This window comes from Oncorhynchus mykiss, chromosome 10, assembly GCF_013265735.2.
Source record: "Oncorhynchus mykiss isolate Arlee chromosome 10, USDA_OmykA_1.1, whole genome shotgun sequence".
NCBI lineage: Eukaryota > Metazoa > Chordata > Actinopteri > Salmoniformes > Salmonidae > Oncorhynchus > Oncorhynchus mykiss.
Window position 1 is genome coordinate 63,610,205 of NC_048574.1, and position 21,901 is coordinate 63,632,105.

General features: G+C 41.9%; 4 protein-coding genes across 5 annotated transcripts in view; all 4 read left to right on the forward strand.

The window, feature by feature from the left end:
* Positions 1 to 77: 77 nt before the first annotated feature.
* On the forward strand, positions 78 to 12,707 carry LOC110534623. 2 transcript variants are annotated; one of them, XM_036934481.1, is made up of 7 exons: positions 78 to 529; positions 1,315 to 1,445; positions 1,653 to 1,820; positions 9,026 to 9,190; positions 9,593 to 9,704; positions 9,887 to 10,014; positions 12,232 to 12,707. In XM_036934481.1, the coding sequence occupies exons 1-7, from the start codon at positions 247 to 249 to the stop codon at positions 12,256 to 12,258; spliced, it is 1,014 nt and encodes a 337-aa protein (XP_036790376.1). In that variant the 5' UTR covers positions 78 to 246; the 3' UTR covers positions 12,259 to 12,707. The 2 variants fall into 2 exon arrangements, with proteins under 2 accessions (XP_036790376.1, XP_021475216.2); XM_021619541.2 differs by lacking the exon at positions 12,232 to 12,707 and having other exon boundaries at positions 9,887 to 11,976.
* On the forward strand, positions 1,831 to 5,267 carry LOC118936897 (protein krueppel-like). The gene has a single exon (XM_036934543.1). The coding sequence runs from the start codon at positions 2,395 to 2,397 to the stop codon at positions 2,848 to 2,850; it is 456 nt and encodes a 151-aa protein (XP_036790438.1). The 5' UTR covers positions 1,831 to 2,394; the 3' UTR covers positions 2,851 to 5,267.
* A 368-nt stretch (positions 12,708 to 13,075) lies between the features above and the next one.
* Positions 13,076 to 21,694, forward strand: LOC110534671 (zinc finger protein 16). The gene is made up of 3 exons (XM_021619598.2): positions 13,076 to 13,679; positions 19,809 to 19,909; positions 20,110 to 21,694. Exons 1-3 carry the CDS (start codon positions 13,430 to 13,432, stop codon positions 21,196 to 21,198), a joined length of 1,440 nt encoding a protein of 479 aa, XP_021475273.2. The 5' UTR covers positions 13,076 to 13,429; the 3' UTR covers positions 21,199 to 21,694.
* The window catches only part of LOC110533183 (protein krueppel), a 260,240-nt gene continuing 258,478 nt past the window's right edge, over positions 20,140 to 21,901 (forward strand). The window contains exon 1 of the mRNA XM_036934536.1: positions 20,140 to 20,277. The gene's annotated coding sequence lies outside the window, so the exon portion shown is untranslated. The remainder of the gene's footprint in view (positions 20,278 to 21,901) is intronic.

A 21,901-nucleotide genomic window follows, 5' to 3' on the forward strand; every position in this document is an offset into this window, starting at 1 on the left:
AATTTTGTATCACAAAATATAACGTGGTCGACCACACACTCCCGTACAGTAGGTGGCGGTATGCACAAACAAAATGTGGAACGCCGTGAAAACAAAGAAGTCCAAGAACCATTTCCACGTCAGCTTTTTTAAATTGTTATTTAGACGTTCTATAACACATACTTAAACCATGTAGTCTGTAATTCACGCTGGAGACAAGACTTGGTTGATATATGTTATCTAGGTAAAACTAGCTAGCTGCTAACAATGGCTAACTGTGTGGGTTTTCACACTCAAATAGCCTCCATTATGGAGGTGCTAGCGAATACAGCTGTAGCTGAGATCTGTAAACTCGTAGACGACGACTATGCAGTGTTTCGTTTAGAAGTAACTCAAAGCCAGAAAGAAAACAGGGTATTGCGGAGGAAACTACAGCTACTGGAACTGAAGGTGTCACGGGAGCGCGCAGAGAGGACAATGCGAGATCGCGTCCTCACCAGTCGTCCCAGTAGTGTCAAGATCGTCGACAGATACAGAGTAATGGCAAGAGGTACATTTTGCAGGCCGATGCGGCACGGCCTGTCGCGGTTCTTCTCAGTGCCTGTAGACCCGTTCGCCTCTGCACATATGTTGAGGTGTTACCCAGATGTGGGTCTTGGTCAGTTTTTGTATGCAATAATTCTCCTGATTTACTTAGCTATCTTGTGCAAAGAAGAGCCAAAATCATAGTGTAGGTATTGTACAGTCATTGCAACTCAAACCATAGAGATCCTATTGTGCTCACCGTGTGTTGGCACGCCCCCTGTAATCCTATTGGCTACTATTGTTCATGGTTATTTCATATATAGTGGGCATGCGTCTGGTGATTGTCTTCATTTGCTTGATGGTTAACGAAACGGGATTGAAGCACTGTTTATCTTGTGCCAAAGCTAAGCATTCTAACACATACTAACGAACCGGTATACCCTTAGCTAGTTGCTACTAAACTCACACAGCACAGTGTGAATATCTTACTTGAGGAAGGTAATAAACAGCATCAACCAGAGTATTCCTTGTTGTGGCCTCATTGTAACCTACGCATCATATAAAAGATGACCCACAACAAAATTCTAACCAGATTCTTGATTTACTGCATTTCTTATTATGAATTCAATTATTTACTTACTGTGATGCATGGAACATAATACATAAATCTAAAAATAGTATATCAATAGGTTATGAGAAGTGTTACCTTACATCCTTGCAAATTCGAGACAGTGTCTATAGTGTACAATATACCGTTGCATTGACTGTAGCTAACCTAACCACCTCTTTCACCCCCAATCACTCTCTCAGGTGAAGGACATGTCACTGGAGGCCACAGGAGCTTTGTGAAACCAGCGGGACACAATACATGGAGAGATGACCAACCATTCACTGTTGATGAGGGGACTGGAACCTCAACCCAGCACGTTATCGTGATAGAAGTTAGTGCAATAGTGTTGCATTAAAAATTAGTTACTTTGTAAATCAAACATGGACGGTTTATAACAGAAAGGCTCTCCTCAGCTATTCACTTGCTTACATTTCCATCCTAATTTATCTGCCATAGGTGAGCTTGTGAGAATTCCCTACGACATTGTTATCCAATTCAACACATGTACTGATAATATCCTCCTCTCTTCTTGTGTCAGTCTGCAGATGGAGAAGCTGCGGGTCCTGGGGTCAAGCAGGAGAGGTCTGAAGGAGAGGTAGACCCACGGCACAGCAGAGACAACCAGACTGGAGTGGCAGGAGAGCCCTCTGTAGCCACGGAGGTCACCACCCCAGCACCTCCCAGGACCCAACGCAGCATCACGGAGGTCAGTTGAAATCCGAACACTGTCCTCAAGTCAGAGACAGACACAGAGACTTTAACACACAGGCTTTTACACACAGGATCTGACCACTGATCAGACCCAGAGAAACTGGGCTTGGGGAGACTGGGCTGTGCTCCTGCTCCCGGCTTAGAGTATTTACCGGTATTTCATCAGAGCCAAAGGATGGTCCATACCCGTGAGGATGGCTATAGTGATGCGTTAAACACTGGCGGTAATGATCCCTATTGTTCTTACGCTACAGAGATGGACCCGGGCCACATGCCCTTGGGTTAAGAGACCCAGACTGATCTGTCTAGAGGGGACTGGAACCCGTACAGTAGTAGTGTATCCTCTGAAGGGTGCCTAGATAAGAAAGGGGAGATTATTGTTGTAGATGAGGTAACTGTAAAAGTGGAGGGCGACGTTCCTCCCACATGGAATGCAGAAAGTCACCTAGGAGACAAACTCACAGGGCAGAGATTTATTAGATTACAGGGGAAGATTAGAGACGAATCTAAATATTGCCACCCACTCCTCTTTACATGCGTTCAGGGATCGCGACCCAGTGTCTACGTCGATGGGGTTTTCCGATTTACAGGGCAGCGTCCTTTTCGATCTGGTATTGAACTCAAACGACAGGTCTAGAGCCCAGGCTCAGGGAGGGGGGGCAACATCAGGTAATAGTAAAGAGAAACGGTTCATCTGCATGTTCTGTAACAAAGGCTTCAGCTGCCCCCAGAAGGTGGAGATCCACCAGAGGGTCCACACAGGGGTGAAACCCTTCAGCTGTACCCAGTGTAACATGCGCTTTCTCCAGGCTGGTGACCTGAAGAGGCACCAGAGGGTCCACACAGGGGAGAAATCCTACAGCTGCCCACAGTGTGAGAAGAGGTTCTCCCGCCAGGACCACCTGAAGATGCACCTGAAGGTCCACACAGGAGAGAGGCCGTTCGCCTGTACGTACTGCGGGAAGAGGTTCTCAGAAAGGAGATGCCTCAGGATACACCAGCAGAAAAAACATTCCATTGGATAACATCGAAAGTAACCATTCCGCTCGATAGCTTCTCACATTTAGATCAACCCCTGCATTAAAGACAAAAATGAATTTATTGTTTTCAGCAGAAAAGATTCCCAGGTGCATTTTGGAATAACCAGAGTAACAGATTTCAGTGTTGAATATTCCTGGGTAGAATACTGCATCCAGACATTGTGTGATATATAAGCCTAAAAAGTCTGTTACATATTGTGTATATACTGTGTAGGATGTATGATGTTCACAAAATTTCCCAAGACACCTTTTATGAGAAAATGACTGCAGTTTATCAAGTTCATGCTGACTTTTTTTGTTGAGGCGGGTACGTGTGTTTTTCAAATGGCGTATTAAACACTAAACACTTATGTTTAATGAAAACAAAATGGGACTTCATTCTAACGACTCTATAATAACAAACCTAATGCAATGATAAATCTTAGCCCTGGCGGCAACGCAATAGGTCCAGGGTTGTGTCTAAAAAAATCTTTGCTATTTTCACAGTGATAATTGTGGTTGCAGTAGCTAGTGGTGGCGCAAAAGGGCTGAGTTTTGATGAATACATAAGTTGTAGGAGTGTCAAGGTTTGACCCCTCACTTGGCCAATCAGAACATGCTCCATGGCTAAATACTGTATTGCGGTTGTGTATTTACGGTCTTTTATGTGTTGCCTTATCCTCAACTCCGATTGATTTGATTTGTCGGTAAAAAAAATAATACATGTACACACAGTACAAATATATGTTTTTCAATGTTATGGATTGTCTGGGACTTATTTACATTATAGACTCATTTAAAAAATATGAAGAAAATATACATATACAATAACACATACCAACACATTACAGAGATACAGACAGAAAATAGTTAGTTACTCATTAGCCAGCTTTTGACATTTTTTTAAAAGGTGGTTATGATTGGTATGGCTGAGTTGCTGTGGTAGTTAGTTCCATTCAACAGCGCCAGTATATACAAATGTGTTCTTACCAGGTAGAATGTTAACAAGGAATATTATTATCTGGCTAGTTGGGGATAGGGTCCTGGGGGCTGAGTCTGGGATAATGTTGTAGACCAGACCAAGTTGAATTAATAGTACTCTTTTTTGTTCCCAACGGATAGCCAGCCAAGCAGCATAAAATGCTCGACCCCCTAGAGTTGATGCCCGCGTGGAAATTAAATTAGCATTCAAAAATATCCCCATCAAAATCTGTTTAAGTTAGAGACATCATATTTTTTTGTGTATGGGCTGCGTCGCAATCCTCCGCATCCGCCAATAGCAGCCTTTCGTATCTGCGGTGGAAGGTGGCCGAGCTACAGCGGTGTTTGTTAGACCATGAGACATCTCTCAAATCGGTTTTCTCACAAAAACGTCTGTAGTGTCCAAACCTGACCATAACCAGACACTCCAGTACAATCAGGTAGCTTCTCAACCAAATGTGTGGCAACTGTTGTGAAAAAGGTATTGAAACTATCAGCTACCACTTCCTTGTCTGATTGTATTTCCCCATTGACCTCCAGACCAATGCTTTTACAATTTGCATTCTTCCCTGTCGCTATGTTTAGTGACTGCCACAACTTCCTATTTTCACAAATTTGACCTCATCTGACTAGATTTGTTCCTTAGGGTTGTGTGTCTATTGAGAGCCTCTTCATCTTCGGTACTGTTATATTCTTGAAAATAAGTATTTCTTCATTTAATGGCCTTAATGATTTCCTGATTCATTCAAGGTTCAGTTCTTTAATTCTAACAGTTTTCCATGGAGGCAAAGTATTCACAATGCTTAAGAAACATTTGTTCAAATAGTTCTATCCTGTTTATTTTTTTAACAAAACCACAAAAAATATATATATATTTTAGTTTTTCTCATTTTATAATCCATATCTAGACATGTAAGTACCGGGTCCCAGTTAACTTTACTCAATTGGTCAATAAATGCATCTTTGTTATCATGTTTCAGAGATCTCACAGTTATTGTGTCATAACGTGGTGTAAAACTTGCCGCCATTGGACTCTGGAGCAGTGGAAACGCGTTCTCTGGAGTGATGAATCACACTTCACCGTCTGACAGTTCGATGGATGAATCTGGGTTTGGTGGATGCAAGGAGAAAGCTACTTGCCCCAATGCATAGTGCCAACTGTGAAGTTAGGAGGAGGAATAATGCTCTGGGGCTGTTTACCATGGTTCCAGCGAGGCCTATTAGTTCCAGTGTAGGGAAATCTTAACACCACAGCATACATTGACATTGTAGATGATTCTTTGCTTCCAACTTTGTGGCAACAATTTGGGGAAGACTCTTTCCTGTTTCAGCATGACAATGCCCGCGTGCACAATGCGAGGTGCATACATCAATAATTTGTTGAGATCGATGTGGAAGAACTTGACTGGCTTTAACCCATTTTATAAGAGATTCTCCTAAATTAAAATAGTTCAGGCATTTATATATAAATTCCAGTCGTACTTTATCAAAGGCTTTTCCCACAATTTTTCATAGGGTTCTATTGTTTCCAGTACTTGTCTTGCAGTGCATTTGGAAAGTATTCAGACCCCTTGATTTTTTTTCACATTTTGTTACGTTACAGCCTTATTCTAAAATTGATTAAATTGTTTTTTTTCCCATCAACCTACACACAATACCCCATAATGACAAAGCGAAACAGGTTTTTAGATGTTTTTGCACATATATTAAAAATGTAAAACCGATACCTTATTTACATAAGTATTCAGACCCTTTGCTATGAGACTCAATTGAGATCAGGTGTATCCTGTTTCCATTGATCATCCTTGATGTTTCTACAACTGGATTGGAGTCCACCTGTGGTAAATTCAATTGATTGGACATGATTTGGAACGGCACACACCTGTCTATATAAGGTCCCACAGTTGATATGGCTTGGTTTTTGCTCTGACATGCACTGAGGTCGAAGGAATTGTCCGTAGAGCTCCGAGACAGGATTTTGTCAAGGCACAGATCTGGGGAAAGGTACCAAAAAATGTCTGCAGCATTGACGGTCCAAGAACACAGTGGCCTCCATTATTCTTAAATGAAAGAAGTTTAGAACCACCAAGACTCTTCCTAGAGCTGGCTTCCCGGCAAAACTGAGCAATCGGGGGAGAAAGGCCTTGGTCAGGGTGGTGACCAAGAACCCGATGGTCACTGACAGAGCTCTAGAGTTCCTTTGTGGAGATGCGAGAATCTTCCAGAAGGACAACCATCTCTGCAGCACTCCACCAAATCAGGCCTTTATGGTAGAGGTGCCAGACGGAAGCCACTCCTCATTAAAAGGCACATGACAGCCCACTTGGAATTTGCCAAAAGGCACCTAAGGACTCTCGGACCATGAGAAACAAGATTCTCTGGTCTGATGAAACCAAGATTGAACTCTTTGGCCTCAATGTCAAGCGTCACATCTGGAGGAAACCTTGCACATCCCCACAGTGAAGCATGGTGGTGGTAGCTTCATCATGTTTTTCAGAGGCAGGGACTGGGAGACTAGTCAGGATTGAGGGGAGAGCTGAACGGAGCAGAGTAAAGAGAGCTCCTTGATGAAAAAAACCTGCTCCAGACTTGGGCGAAAGTTCACCTTCCAACAGGACAACAACCCGAAGCACACAGCCAAGACCATACAGGAGTGGCTTCGGGACAAGTCTTTGAATGTCCTTGACTGGCCCAGCCAGAATCCGGACTTCAACCCGATCATTCTCTGGAGAGACCTGAAAATAGCTGTGCAGCGATGCATACAACCTGACAACTTGAGAGGATCTGCAGAGAAGAATGGGAGAAACTCCCCAAATACAGGTGTGCAAGGCTTGTAGTGTCATAACCAGGAAGACTCGAGGCTGTAATCTGTAATCGGTGATTCAACAAAGCAAAAAGGGTCTGAATACTTATGTAAATGTGATACGTTTTTTTCCAGTTTTTTTTCTAAAAACCCGTTTTTGCTTTGTTATTGTGTGTAGATTGATCAGGGGGAAAAACTCATTTTAATCCATTTTAGAAAAAGGCTATAAAGTAACAAAATGTGGAGAAAGTCATGGTCTGAATACATTCCAAATGCACTGTATATTATTTCCATTGTATTGTCCATGTAAAACACCTGTCTAATTAGGCTGAATAATATCCTCCAATACCTTTTTTAATTCTATGCGCTATGCATTTGCTAGGATTTTCTCATCACAACACTCGAGTGTAAGGTGTCTCCAGTTTTTTAGGTGGACTCAATCTTTATATTCACCATCTGGGTCCTGTTTCGGTAATAGTCAAATAAGACCTTCTTGCAGAGTTTCTGGTAGTCTTTATAGGAGTGGTCAAAACATGTTAATAACGGACCTTGGAGTAAATCAATTTTTGGGGGGGATATACTTCAACGGGTAAGTCATCCAGCCATGGAGTTTTCCCAGACTTGAGACTTTAATTGCATCTAGAATTTCCTGCTCTAATTAGGCCTTCACATTAGTCTTTCTGTATAACTGTTAATTTTATACTATTAATAGAAAACAAATCTTACAATTAACTTCCTTTAGTGGAAATGGAGGAGACTCAAATGGAAACATATGCTTTAAGTACTTTGCTTCCTCTTAAAATATTGTTGGTGAGTCATTGAGGACGTTATCTGTAACAAGTTTCTATAAAACATTTTTGGTAGCATTTCAATGTCGGAAGATAATCTTATTTGGTGCATTTTTCCCGATATTCCATCCAGTTCAGTTTATTTTTATAATATATTACACTTGGTCTTTCTTGAATACATTCCTCCATTTCTTTTTGTTTTTCCTCTAACTTACTCTGAGCCTCTATGGTACTGTTTTTATAGCTATCTATCTCTACTGTTAGTTCCTCTATTTCCTTTTTCAGATGAACTCTTGACCTAAAATGTTTTTGTTGAATTGCATGGCCTCTTAAGGCACATTTAAGTGTCACATACAATAATGGTATATGCTGTACCTATGTTATGTAGGAAAAAGTGATTTATTCTGTCTTGTTTAAAAAACTATTTGTCATCCAGTAGGCTTAGTGTAGTGCTACAGCAAAAACCAAAATGTGCACTCTTTGGGGTCCAGAGGACCGAGTTTGGGAACCATTGGATTAGGCTAAGATCAACATACTGTATGTTCTTGTATAAAACCACAGTGGCACATTTCTTATTGCCACAGATGGCCCAATAACAAGGTCCCTGAGTCCATATTCATCAACCATTTTCCCAATCTCTGGGCCAAAAGATTGCCTATCTGCCCCCCAGTCATGCACAACTATTGTCCTCATAAGATTGAATACTTTCTTACATTTAGTCTCAATACATGTAATATGACGTCTCTCTCCAAGTAAGCTTTTCATCAAACCATAGCCCCAAATACTTAAATTATGTTACCCTTTTCAATTATTGTCCATATAATCGAACACTGACATCTTCCTTTGTCTTTTTGTTAGCAAACAAGATATGAATACAGATAACTTCAAACCCCATGATAAGGATCATTCCTCTACTGCTAAAACAGCTTGTTGCCTTTTATCTATTACAATGGCACCATTATCTGCATATAAGGCCGCCCCTATACCCTGTATCACCGTGAATAAGGTGGGACTAATGGTGCTACCCTGTGGAGTTCCATTTTCCACCTCATATTCTCTTGATAACTCCGATCCCAACCTGACCTGGAAGGTTCGATCAAGCAAATCCATAATCCAGTTGTACATTCTCTCACCTATACACACATTCAATTTAACCAGTAGCCCTTCCCGCCACATTGTATCAAATGCTTTTTCTATGTCAAAATATACAATAGACATCACTTCCTTCATTGCCAAAGCTTTGGTCACTGCAGTACTAATTGTAACCAATACATGAAGGATAGTCCTTATTTTTCTGAATCCACTTTGAGATGGACTTAGATCCCTATGTTCCAGATAACACAACAATCTACCCACAATCAACTTTTCCATTAGTTTTCAGAGATTTTATGTAAGTGCAATAGGTCTATAACTAGCAGGACTGGATGGATCTTTACCAGGCTTCAGCTGATTTCTTTTTACCCACAACATGATGGGTTTAAAAAATAATGAAGTAATTCTATAACTGCAGTATAGGACTCAAATGTAGTGGGGATGTTGAAAGTGTGTTTCTCTGTGTGTACCTGAGGGAGCGTATGTCTGTGTAATCTGCATCACTTCTCTCTTCCAGGAGGAGGAGGGTCCAGAGGTGCTGCTGGTGAAGGAGGAGGGGTGTGAGGAGGGTCTGGGGAACCCTGAGGGGACCATGGTCGTAGAGGACAACCAGACTACACCTCCTCCTGAACCCACAGAGGAACCAGCTGAGCAGCACAGGACCACACATAGTCTCACTGAGGTTAGCCCACTGTGAACTACTGGCTGAATAGTATTAGGTCAGGGCCTGTTTTCAAAAAGCAGCAATGCTGATCTAGAATCGGTTTTGCCTTTTAGATCATAATGAATAAGACTATATAGACCGGTAGGGAATTGATCCTTGATCAGCACTTATACTGGATACTGGCCCTGGTCTTGATTATTTTTTTGCTTTAAGTATGGGACCATGCCTTTCAATTATCACACCATTAAAGTGTCAAGTAATCAAATCAACTAACACATCATTTGCATAGTATCACATCAACCAACAAGTTTGCATAATACTCATAGCAATCCCTCATTGCCTAATCAGAAGATGCTCCATAGCAGGGTGCTCATATCAGATTTCTTGATCCAACATCCTCTCACTCTGTATCTCTTACAGTCAGTAGACATGGAGGATGGGAAGCCTGGTCTGCTGCTAGTCAAAAAGGAGACCATACAAGACAGACCAGAGAGCATTGATCTGCTTAGTGGACTAAAGATGGGGGCGCCAAGTAAGGGAGAAATACATATAGCCTAAATACAGTAATAGATCTTCAACAGGAATTTTCTTCATTCATTAAATGAAATCCAACTTATGTTTACATACAAAAACACACATTAATGTATGAACTTGACCAGGTAATTGATGACAACTACATGTTTTTAAAGTCTATTTTCTAACCTCTTCCTGCAGGTGGTTGGCTGGAGGCTAACAGAGGAGACTGGGCGGCCATCTTTGATTCCCATACCCAGACGGGTGCAGCCAAGGGCCTGGGGGAGGATATCACTGAGCAGGCCAGGATTACTGGTGACATAGTGGAGGTTAGTGGATGGGACAGCGTCTTCAACTCTGGGCTGGGGAACAACACTGTTAACCACAACCAGAAACAGACAGTCGAACACAGAACAATGACCGAACAAAGTCTCCATGACAACAGACTGGCAGAGACCAGGGCAAGGCGTAGATTTGATCTACAGGGACGGGGAGGTGTCCATATGGAGCGGGAGAGAACAGACACAGATTTGCCTAGCTATGCTCCGTCCTGCTCCTATAGTTGTGATTCAGAGAGACTGATGGCGCCTCAGGTTAACCCCCTAACAGTTGCTGCCTTCAGCCTGCCTTCTATAGGATCTATCAACTGGAACATGGACCCTGCAACAACACAGACACTGCCTGACCTTCGTCCTCCTCTCCTTATGTTAAACCAGACTTCAGACAATGTCAGTCCCTCAACAATAAATGGCTATACAATCCCATTAACAAATGACAGTAGTAGCGCTATCAGCAGATCTAATGGCAAAGATAAGCGCTTCTCTTGTTCATTCTGTGGGAAAGCCTTCAGTTTCCCCAAACAGGTGGAGATCCATAAGAGGATGCACACAGGGGAGAAACCATTTGGCTGTACCCATTGTCAGATGCGCTTTGCTGAAGCTTGTCACCTGAAGAGGCACCAGAGGGTCCACACAGGGGAGAAACCTTTCAGCTGCCACCTGTGCCGGGTCAGTTTCTCCCACTCGTCCAGCTTGAAGAGGCACCAGAGGGTCCACACAGGGGAGAAACCAAATAGCTGCCCCCAGTGTGACAAAAGGTTCTCCCACCAGCACCATCTGAAGATGCACTTGAAGGTCCACACGGGAGAGGGGCCAATCACCTGTACGCAATGAGTTTCTCAGAGAGGAGCTATCTCAGGAAAGACCAGCAGAAAATGCACATGGCCCATGTATAGAGTATACTGACATGTTATGTAGTACTAGATAGTTTGTTTGTAGTTAATTCTGTTGGTTATGGATGTAGTAGGGAACTGGATGAGGTGAACTGAGGAAAGAATGAGTATGATGAGGCATGGTTGGTGTGATGGCGTCTGTAAAAATGCTTCTCTGATGAAAGGTGACAACCTTGTCCTGTTATAATGAGGAAATGATAGTGCCTTAATTCATGTTTACTTGACATGAAGATGAGTAATGTAATGTTGAACCTTTTCCGAAGTATGTTTTCAAAGCGAGGGTACCAAATGTACAGGAAGGCAGAGGCTACGAATATGGAGTTTTCATCCCCGCTTCACCCCTCTGGAAAGGTCTTTCTCAAATCTAAGGATCCAAATTACATTCTGCGCATGTGTTATTTACTCATGTTCACGTTTCTCTATTTAGGTCACCCTCTTCTGGACCCGAAACCAATTTGAGCGATATGATAATCTAGCCGGTCTTTGCCTCATATGTCTGAACAGCTGCGATTTGAATGAACTTTCCAAAAATATGTATGAAGGCTACAACCTTCTCTGTCTGGTGTAATGGATATTGCCGTAGCAATAGTCTCAGACAAGACAGTCTACACATTGCATTGGGACAAAACAATTTGCGTTTGATGTGATGCTATAATCTTTATAGTCATGCTAGTCTGCCTCCTGTTTAGCCATTGTTTGTTAATGATGATGAAAGAATAACATTGCTAGACAACTGTTAAAGACAAATAACTGATAGTTCTAACTGTTTTGTGTACAAGCGGCAGTGGAGTCACATAAGGACTCAGCACTGAGCAGCAACTGAAAGGAGAAGGCTAGTAGATCCCCGCATGCGCAGAAATCTCTGTATTTTTAGCAACAGCAAGTTGGGTTCCAGAAAATCTGGAAACGCAGCCACTTGGTTACTGAAAAAGTAAAGTGTTATCATATTGAGAAAAGTTATTCAACTCTTCATGTATTGTTTTGTGCAGTAAAAGTACTGTACTTCACGCTATGCATGTGTATGACCATTTTGTTGAAATTAAATACAACATTTACTCTGTGCTGACTGACTTGGTTATTTTTGTATCGTTGCAGGGTCTGCGTTTCCCTTATCTCAACCAAACCAAAACATTATACTTAAATTATTGACTAAACAGTTATGGAAAATTTTTTTAAACTTCAATGGCTTCATATTATTAGTTACTTGAATCACAGTGTTAGAGATGGGCTTGACTGTGATTAAAAACATTTTGTTTCTGTGTGTACAGCAAAGAGTTTCTTATATTAACCTTTATATGCTCTTCTGTAAAATTAGTGTTTGCAGTCAATGAGGACCTGCTGATATCTGGTGTTGCTGGCGGTAGAGACTGGACCTCTGAAGCGGCTGGTCACAAACCCTGGCTCCGGATCAGGAGCCTTCACTCTTCCTTCCCGAGTTGGAACCAGGACCAAACCACGAGGGACAAAAACCCCACCACCACACAGAACACAACCAGTGGACAGGTGGACTGAACAACCTCAGTCCTGGTGGTCATCAGAGAGACAGAGGCTCCAGTCAGGGATCCAGTTTAATATTTACCTTACTGGAGGTGATGTAGATGGAATAAAGTCATTCTATTGTTTTCTACTCTATTCTTGCTAACACTGTTCTTTCTAAACCAGTCTGCTCTCAGCTTTCAAGATACTTTGAGGAGTTTTAATGTGTAATGTAATAAGCACTACCCTATTTCAAAGAACCGTGCGCATACCTTTTTCATTTAACCATACCCTTTGGTGACTATTTAACAGTCGGATGGCCTGGAGATTGAAGCTGTTTTTCAGTCTCTCGGTCCCAGCTTTGATGCATCTGTACTGTCTCCACCGTTTAGATGGTAGCTGGTGAACAGGCCGTGGCTTGGGTGGCTGAGGTCCTTGATGATCTTCTTGGCCTTCCTGTGACACCGTGTGCTGTAGATGTTCTGGAGGGCAGGCAGTGTGCCCCTGGTGATGCGAGGGGCTAACCGCACCACCCTCTAGAGAGCCCTGCGGTTGCGGACAGTGCAATTGCCATACCAGGCGGAGATAGAACCTGACAGGATGCTCTCAATGGTGCATCTTAAGGGCCTGCCTCATGAGGTTGAAGAGGTGCAACACCACACTGTGTGTGGATTGACCATTTCAGGTTGTCAGTGATCTGCATGCAAAACAACATTAAGTATTTTTTTATGGGTTTATTTTTGTGTTTTTGTATTATGTAGTTCCCCCCTTTCCTAAAATGTATATTTTTTTCCTATGGGTTACCACCCTGTACAGTAGGTGGCGGTATGTACCTCTAACAATTGTTTACAAACCGCCGTAATACCAAAGAAGAGAACAGTGACCGAGAACATTATCCACGTCAGCGTTTTGTGTTATTATTTAGACGTTTATTAACACCATTTCACTGCACAGCATAATATACTTACCCCATAATTCGCGTTGGAGATGGGACTTGGTTGACATGTTATCTAGGTAACGCTAGATAGTTGCTAACAATGGCTAATTGTATGGTGTTTCACACTCAAATAGCCTCCATTATGGAGGTGCTAGCGAATGCAGCCGTGGCAGAGATTTGTAAACTCGTAGATGACGACTATGCAGTGCTTCGTTTGGAAGTAACTCAAAGCCAGAAAGAAAACAGGACATTGCGGAGGAAACTACAACTATTGGAACTGAAGGTGGCACAGGAGCGTGTCCTTCCCAGTAATGTCAAGATCCTCGACCGATACAGAGGAATTGCAAGAGGTACATTTTACAGGAAGCTGAGGCTGCGGGGCCTATCGACCCCTTCCCGTCTGCGCATGTGTGAATTCAGATGTGTTAACCAGAATTGGGTCTTGGTCCATTTTTGGATAGTATGCTATAATTCCACTGATTTATTTTGCAAAGACACCATCATATTCCAACCAGGTTATTTGCTGCATTTACCATTATGACACATGGAACATAACCAATCGATCTATAAATAGTACATCAAAAAGTGATGCTTAGTGTTTCATCCTTGCCAATCCAAGACAGTGAGTACGTTGACATGCACAGTAATAATACGATATTAAACTGATTATGGCAGTTGGCGGATTATTCAATAATCATGTAAACACACTGTTTATCTTAATCAGCATAATGTCCAAATCGAATGAATCATACGGCAATTAAAATAACCTGGTTTTTTTTTTAGCAATGTTTTATATTATTAGAGCATATAAACACCTAAATCTGCGTTTCAGTTTTGTATTTGATCTGCCATGTGCTAGCACCAGCCGAGAGAGCCTCCCTCTTTTACGCAAGTGAAGTGAAGCCTGACCGACAACGTCATTGCGTCAATTTCCTTAATTCTGCTTTCAAACGTAATCCCAAAATTTTTCCTGGATATGTGTGCAACAAAAGTTCATCATTCACCTTTTCCTACTAGTTCTGTCAAGTCTATGCATACAATATGATGCATGTGTTGAAGATATCCAATGCATGCACCACACAGAACACTCTGCAACAGCAATGCTGTGAGGGCAAACAGGAGTGCGATGGCAATGTCTGTGTAATGGAGGCGTGAGTTCTGAACAACGGAATGTAGTTTTCATGTTACAAAATGTTCATGGCCGAACTCTGAATCAAAGATCCTTCCCAAAAAGAACATGGTCCTGTGGTAGAACGTTTTATTTTGATTGGTAATTTTCTGCATTCATCAGGTAGCCTAATTTCAGATGTGTCCACATATAGAGGATTATTAGGGAAATCGTTGTTCTTGCAAAACATGTAAATGTTTAATCAAACTCTTCTATTAATCTGTACTGTAGTCCAGATTGGACGTATAAATAAATAATTCCCTCGCTATGTCGATCACAATTTATTTATCTCAAAGTTGCTTTGTAGAGATCACGAGAAACAATAAATAGGAGTGGACGCATTGATGATAGATTGACAGTATGGCTGAGCAGAGCATATGGTGGATCAGCGCATATGTTTTTGTTGATTGCTACACTAAGGGATGGTACATTTCATGCTAACATCATGCTTTCATTTGTGTTTGGAACTCATTATCAGTTTATAAGTTAGAATGTTAGCAAGCTAAATGTCCCTTACCTTGAGCTAAGAGCTCTTGGGGCATCTAAACCCTCGTGGGGCATTTAAGCCCTGAAAGAGCTCATTCCCCCAGGCTGTTTTCCACCCCCAAGACCACAGTCAATCGCATGCAAGCAACAACACAGCTACAGAGCCTTCAGAAATCCATGAGCAGTTTCCTTCCTCTCCAGCAACTGAGTTAGGAAGGATGCCTGTATCTTTGTCGTGACTGGGTGTATTGATACATCATCCAAAGTGTAATTAATAACTTTACCATGATCAAAGGGATATTCAATGTCTGCTTTTTTCATTTCATTTTATCTACCAATAGGTGCCCTTCTTTGTAATGCATTGGAAAACCTCCCTGGTCTTGGTCTTTGTGGTTGAATCTGTGTTTGAAATTCACTGCTCGACTGAGGGACCTTACAATTATCTGTATGTGTGGGGTACAGAGAGGAGGTAGTCATTGAAAAATCATGTTAAAAAAACTTGTTAAACTTCTTATGGCTGCGATCCCGTTAACAGGATCGATATGACAACAGCCAGTGAAAGTGCAGGGCGCCAAATTCAAAACAGAAATCTCATAATTAAAATTCCTCAGACATACAAGTAATTTACACCATTTTAAAGATAAACCTGTTGTTAATCCCACCACAGTGTTCGATTTCAAAAAGACTTTACGACGAAAGCACACCAAACGATTATGTTAGGTCTGCACCTATTCACAGAAAAACACAGCCATTTTTCCAGCCAAAGAGAGGAGTCACAAAAAGCAGAAAGAGAAAATTAATCACTAACCTTTGATGATCTTCATCAGATGACACTCATAGGACTTCATGTTACACAATACATGTATGTTTTGTTCGATAAAGTTCATATTTATATCCAAAAATCTCAGTTTACATTGGCACGTTACGTTCAGTAATGTTTCGCTTCCAAAACATCCAGTGATTTTGCAGAGAGCCACATCAATTTACAGAAATACTCATCATAAATGTTGATGAAAATACAAATTATGCATGGAACTTTAGATCAACTTCTCCTTAATGCAACCACTGTCAGATTTCAAAAAAACTTTACAGAAAAAGCACACCATGCTACAATCTGAGTACAGTGCTCAGAGCCCAAACAAGCCATAAAGATATCCGCCATGTTGTGGAGTCAACAGCTGTCAGAATAGCATTATAAATATTCACTTATCTTTGATGATCTTCATCAGAATGCACTCCCAGGAATCACAGTTCAACAATAAATGTTTGATTTGTTCCATAAAGTCCATCATTGATGTCCTTTTTGTTCTCGTGTTCAGTACACAATCCAAACTCTCGACGTGCGGGCAAGTCCATGCGAAAGTTCAGACGAAAAGTCATATTACAGTTCGTAGAAACATGGATGGTTTTAACATAAATCTTCAATAATGTTCCGACCAGAGAATTCCTTTGTCTGTAGAAATGTGAAGGAACGCAGGTCTAACTCTCACGTGAGTGCACGTGACCAGCTCGTGGCACTCTGGCAGACCCCTGACTCAAAGAGCCCTCATCATCATTTTTTCTCAGGTTTTTGCCTGCCATATGAGTCCTGTTATACTCACAGACATCATTCAAACACTTTTAGAAACTTCAGAGTGTTTTTTTTATCCAAATCTACTAATAATATGCATATATTAGCAACTGGGCATGAGTAGCAGGCAGTTAACTCTGGGCACCTTATTCATCCAAGCTACTCAATACTGCCCCCAGCCATAAGAAGTTAAGCAAATTTGTACTCCTGAACTCTTTTAGGCTTGCCATAACAAAGGTGTTGAATAATTAATGACCCAAGATATTTCAGCTTTTCAATTTTTGTTAATGAGTAAATATTTTAGAAAACACTTCCACTTTGACATTATGGGATATTATGTGTAGGCCGGTGACAAAAAATATCTACATTTTAATCCATTTCAAATTCAGGCTGTAACAACAAAATGTGGAAAAGTCAAGGGGTGTGAATACTTTGAAGGCAGTGTAACTTGTCTAATCTTGTTAGCTAGGTAGACAGCTTGTTATACAGTAACAGTCAAACATTTGGACACACATACTCATTCCTCATTTTCTTTATTTTTTACTATTTTCTACATTGTAGAATAATAGCGAAGACAAATTATGAAATAACACATGAAATCATGTAGTAACCAAAGAAAGTGTTAAACAAATCAAAATATATTTAATATGTTAGAATTCAAAGTAGCCACCCTTTGCCTCTGACAGCTTTGCATAGTCTTGGCACTTTCTCAACCAGCTTCACCTGGAATGCTTTTCCAACAGTCTAAGGAGTTCCTACATATGCTGAGCACTTGTTGGCTGCTTTTCCTTCCTTCTGCAGTCCTACTCATCCCAAACCATCTCAATTGGGTTGAAGTCGGGTGATTGTGGAGGGCAGGTCATCTGAAGCAGCACTACATCACTCTCCTCCTTGTTCAAATAACACTTACACAGCCTGGAGGTGTGTTGGGTCATTGTCCTGTTGAAAAAAAATTATAGTCCCACTAAGCACAAACAAGATGGGATGGCATATCGCTTTGGTAGCCATGCTGGTTAAGTGTGCCTTGAATTCTAAATAAATCACTGACAGTGTCACCAGCAAAGCACACACCACCTCCTCCATGCTTCACGGTGGGAACCACACATGCCGAGATCCGTTCACCTACTCTGTGTCTCACAAAGACACAGCGGTAGGAACCAAAATCTCAGATTTTGACTCATCAGACCAAGGGACAGATATCCAGATATTGCTCGTGTTTCTTGGCCCTAGCAAGTCTCTTCTTATTGGTGTCCTTGAGTAGGGGTTTCTTTGCAGCAATTCACCCATGAAGGCCTGATCCACAAAGTCTCCTCTGAACAGTTGACGTTGAGATGTGTCTGTTACTTGAACTCTGAAGTATTTATTTGGGCTGCAATCTCAATTGCAGTTAACTCTAAAGAATTTATCCTCTGCAGCAGAGGTAACTCATGGTCTTCCTTTCCTGTGGCGGTCCTCATGAGAACCAGTTTTATGGTGGCGCTTGATGGTTTTTGTGACTGCACTTGAAGAAAGTTCTTGACATTTTCCGGATTGACACACCTTCATGTCTTAAAGAAATAATGGCCTGTCGTTTCTCTTTTCTTATTTGAGCTGTTCTTGCCATAGTATGGACTTGGTCTTTTACCAAATAGGGCTATCTTCTGTATACCTCCCCTACCATGTCACTACACAACTGATTGTCTCAAATGCATTAAGAAGGAAAGAAATTCCACATAACTTTAAACAAGGCAACCTCTTAATTAAAATGCATTTCAGGTGACTACCTGGTTGAGAGAACACCAAGAGTGCGCAAATGGTGGCTACTTTGAAGAATCTCAAATATAAAATATATTTTGATTTAACATTTTTTTGGTTACTACATAATTCCATACATGTTATTTCATAGTTGATGTCTTCAATATTATTCTACAATGTAGAAAATAGTACAAATAAAGAAAAACCCTGGAATGAGTAGGTGCATCAACTTTTGACTGGTACTGTATATGCTGGTTGTTTGCATGCATAACTGATGTTTATAATTGTAAGGGACACTTCCTGTTTTGTGGATAATATTTATATTTACAGTGGGTGAGCTCCATTCCTGACAGGCTGATCAGATTCAATAGCAGTCTGAGGCAGATAAGTCAGGATTCTACCTTGTAGGCAGTTTTATTGCTGATGCTTTTTGCAGGCAGACTAGCAGTCAGTGCATTATATATATGATCAAGACTGGGTGGGCTCTATTCCTGGCGGGCTGATCAGATTCATTAGCCGCCTCAGACACTGATAAGACAGGATGCTGTCTAGTAGGCTGTCTGCAAGGAGCTTTACATATCAAACAGCCTTCAAGGCAGTATCCTGATTTATCAGCCTCTGAGGCTGTTATGTAATCTGATCAGCCTGCCAGAAATAGAGCTCAACCCTTGGATCAGATATGCATCTGCCCGTAAAGCACTATGACAGCTAATCTGCCTGCAAGGAGCCTTACCTATGAAACCGCCTCCAAGGCAGCATCCTGACTTATCAGCCTCTGAGGCTGAAATTGAATGTGATCAGCCTGTCAGGAATGGAGCTCACCCACTGTAAATGTAAATATTATCCACAAAACATTATTTCCGCAAATAATTATATACATATCAGTTATGCAAGCTAACAACCAGAGTTGATAACAAGCTAGCTTGCTAACAAGACTACGTAGCTAGCTAACTAGCTAGCTCCCAAGGCTAGAAACGTTAGCTGCATTGTTCCTTGCATGCTATTGGCTGTGGTCTTGGGGGTGACATGCAGCCTGGGAGACGGTGCAGCCTGGGAGACGGTGCAGCCTGGGAGAAGGTGCAGCCTGGGAGACCGTGTTGCCTGTCAGGCATTGTTCAGGACTTAAATGCCACCTGTCAGGCATTGTTCAGGACTTAAATGCCACCTGTCAGGCATTGTTCAGGGCTTAAATGCCTCGCATTGCAATCAATGCAACCACAAGGCTTCTTGATGAAGTGGTTATTGTGCATCTGAGCAAATTAATGGATAATGCGTGGTACTTTTGATTATCTCGTGATCTCGACAAAATAACTTATGTTGTGATCTTGAGGGAGCTATTTAATTTATTTATATGTTCTCTTTGGACTTCCATAAATCTGACTATCCACAATAATCACATTATTGTATTATTGTGTGTATGTAACTGTACTCTGTGTCAAATCTGTCAATAGTGTACAATATAGCTTTGAGCATTGGCAGTACCTAACTTAACCACCTCTTTTCCCCCAATCACTCTCTCAGGGGAAGGACATCTCACTGGAGGCCACAGGATCTTTGTGAAGCCAGCGGGACACCAACCAGTCACCGTTGATGAGGGGAGTGGAACCTTTATCATGATAGAGGTTAGTGTAATAGTATTACATCAAAATTACAGTACATTAAATGTGGCCAGTTTATTTCAGAAAGGCTCCCCACAGCTATTCACTTGCTTACAAGTACATCTGAATTTATCTACCATAGAGGAGCTTGTGAGACTTCCCTAGGACATTGTTATCCAATGGAACTCATGTACCGGTAATAACCTCCTCTCTTTTTGTGTCAGTCTGCAGAGGCTGCAGGTCCTGGGGTCAAGCTTGAGAGGTCTGAAGGAGAGGGAGACCCAGGGCAAAGCAGAGACATCCAGCTTGGAGCAGCTGGAACGCCCCCTGTAGCCACGGAGAACCCCACCACCGCCCCAGCGCCCCCCAGAACCCGATGCAGCATCATGGAGGTCAGTGGCACGCCGAACGCCGCCCTCAAGTCAGAGACAGACACAGAAACAGAGACTTTAACGGGGCTATTGCGATTGGACTGTCCTGCTCCTCGCTCAGAGAATTTACTTCATGGGAACCTGAGCCCGAGGAAGGTTCTGTCCCATCAGGACTCAGGTGATGCGTTACAGACTGGCAATGATCCATCCTGTTCATATGTAGCAGAGACAGAGATGATACCTGCTGACATGCCTGTGGGCTTAGATACACAGACTAATCTAATGAGAGAGGACTGGAACCAGTACAGTAGTAGTGTATACTCTGAAGGGTCTCTAGATAAGAAAGCGGAGGGTCTGGTCGTAGATGAGGTGACTGTGAAAGTGGAGGATGACGTTCCTCTGACATGGAATGAAGACCAGACTCATTTAGGAGGACAGTCGCAGGGCAACACTAGTGACTTCTTAGACTACAGGGAAAGCTTAGAGACCAATCTAAATGTGTTCAGGGATCGTGACCCAGTGTCCGCGTTGATGGGACCTTCTGATTCACAAGGCTGCGTCCTTTTTGATCAGGTGCTGAACTCAAACGACAGGACTAGAGCCCAGGCTCAGGGAGGGGGAGCAACATCAGACAATAGTAAAGAGAAACGGTTCCTCTGCATGTTCTGTAACAAAGGCTTCAGCTGCTCCCAGAAGGTGGAGATCCACCAGAGGGTCCACACAGGAGAGAAACCATACAGCTGTACCCAGTGTGATATGCGCTTCGCTGAGGCTGGCAGCCTGAAGAGGCACCAGAGGGTCCACACAGGAGAGAAACCCTTCAGCTGTACCCAGTGTCATATGCGCTTTTCCCACTCATCCAGTCTGAAGAGGCACCATAGGGTCCACAACCCTACAGCTGCCCCCAGTGTGAGAAGAGGTTCTCCCACCAGAACCAGGTGAAAATGCAGCTGAAGGTCCACACGGGAGAAAGGCCGTTCGCCTGTACCCACTGCAGGAAGAGGTTTTCAGAGAGGAGCTACCTCAAGCTACACCAGCAGAGTAACCATTACACTCGATAGCTTCTGACGTTTAGCTCAAACCCTGTATTAAAGCAAAGATGTATTTTTATTGTTGTCAGCAGAAAAGACCCACAGATGCATTTGGAATAAAGAGATTAACAGATTTCAGTGTAGAATATTCCTGGGTAGAATATTTCATCCAGACATTGTGTGATATATAAGCCTGAAATGTCTGTTACATATTGTGTTTGTACTGTGTAGGCTATATGATGATCTCATTAATTCCATTCATCTACTTTCTCAAGATACTTTTAATGGTCAAGTCTATGCGGTTTATCAAATTCATGGAGATTTTTAGTTTAGACAAGTGTATGTGTGGTTTTCATATGGTGTATTTAAAACTTGTTTATTGAATAAATACAAAATGGGCCTTTTCATTCTTAGACTTTCATTGAGACTCGTTTTGGCCCTGTACTTCAGCACTTTGGATTTGAAAATGACTGAGGTTAATATGTAGACTGTCAGCTTTTATTTCAGCGAATGTATTTTCATCCATATAACCTTTTAGAAATTACAACACTTTTGGTACATAGTCCCCCCTTTTTAAAGGACCAAAAGTATTGGGTCAAATTCACTTAAGTGTA

Excerpts from the sequence above, each read along its gene's own strand:
- LOC110534623 (XM_021619541.2), top strand. The coding sequence starts at position 247 with ATGGCTAACTGTGTGGGTTTTCACACTCAAATAGCCTCCATTATGGAG. Across the intron at positions 530-1,314 it reads ATACAGAGTAATGGCAAGAG|GTGAAGGACATGTCACTGGA; the intron begins GTACATTTTGCA and ends TCACTCTCTCAG. Across the intron at positions 1,446-1,652 it reads AGCACGTTATCGTGATAGAA|TCTGCAGATGGAGAAGCTGC; the intron begins GTTAGTGCAATA and ends TTCTTGTGTCAG.
- LOC118936897 (XM_036934543.1), top strand. The coding sequence starts at position 2,395 with ATGGGGTTTTCCGATTTACAGGGCAGCGTCCTTTTCGATCTGGTATTG.
- LOC110534671 (XM_021619598.2), top strand. The coding sequence starts at position 13,430 with ATGGCTAATTGTATGGTGTTTCACACTCAAATAGCCTCCATTATGGAG. Across the intron at positions 13,680-19,808 it reads ATACAGAGGAATTGCAAGAG|GGGAAGGACATCTCACTGGA; the intron begins GTACATTTTACA and ends TCACTCTCTCAG. Across the intron at positions 19,910-20,109 it reads GAACCTTTATCATGATAGAG|TCTGCAGAGGCTGCAGGTCC; the intron begins GTTAGTGTAATA and ends TTTTTGTGTCAG.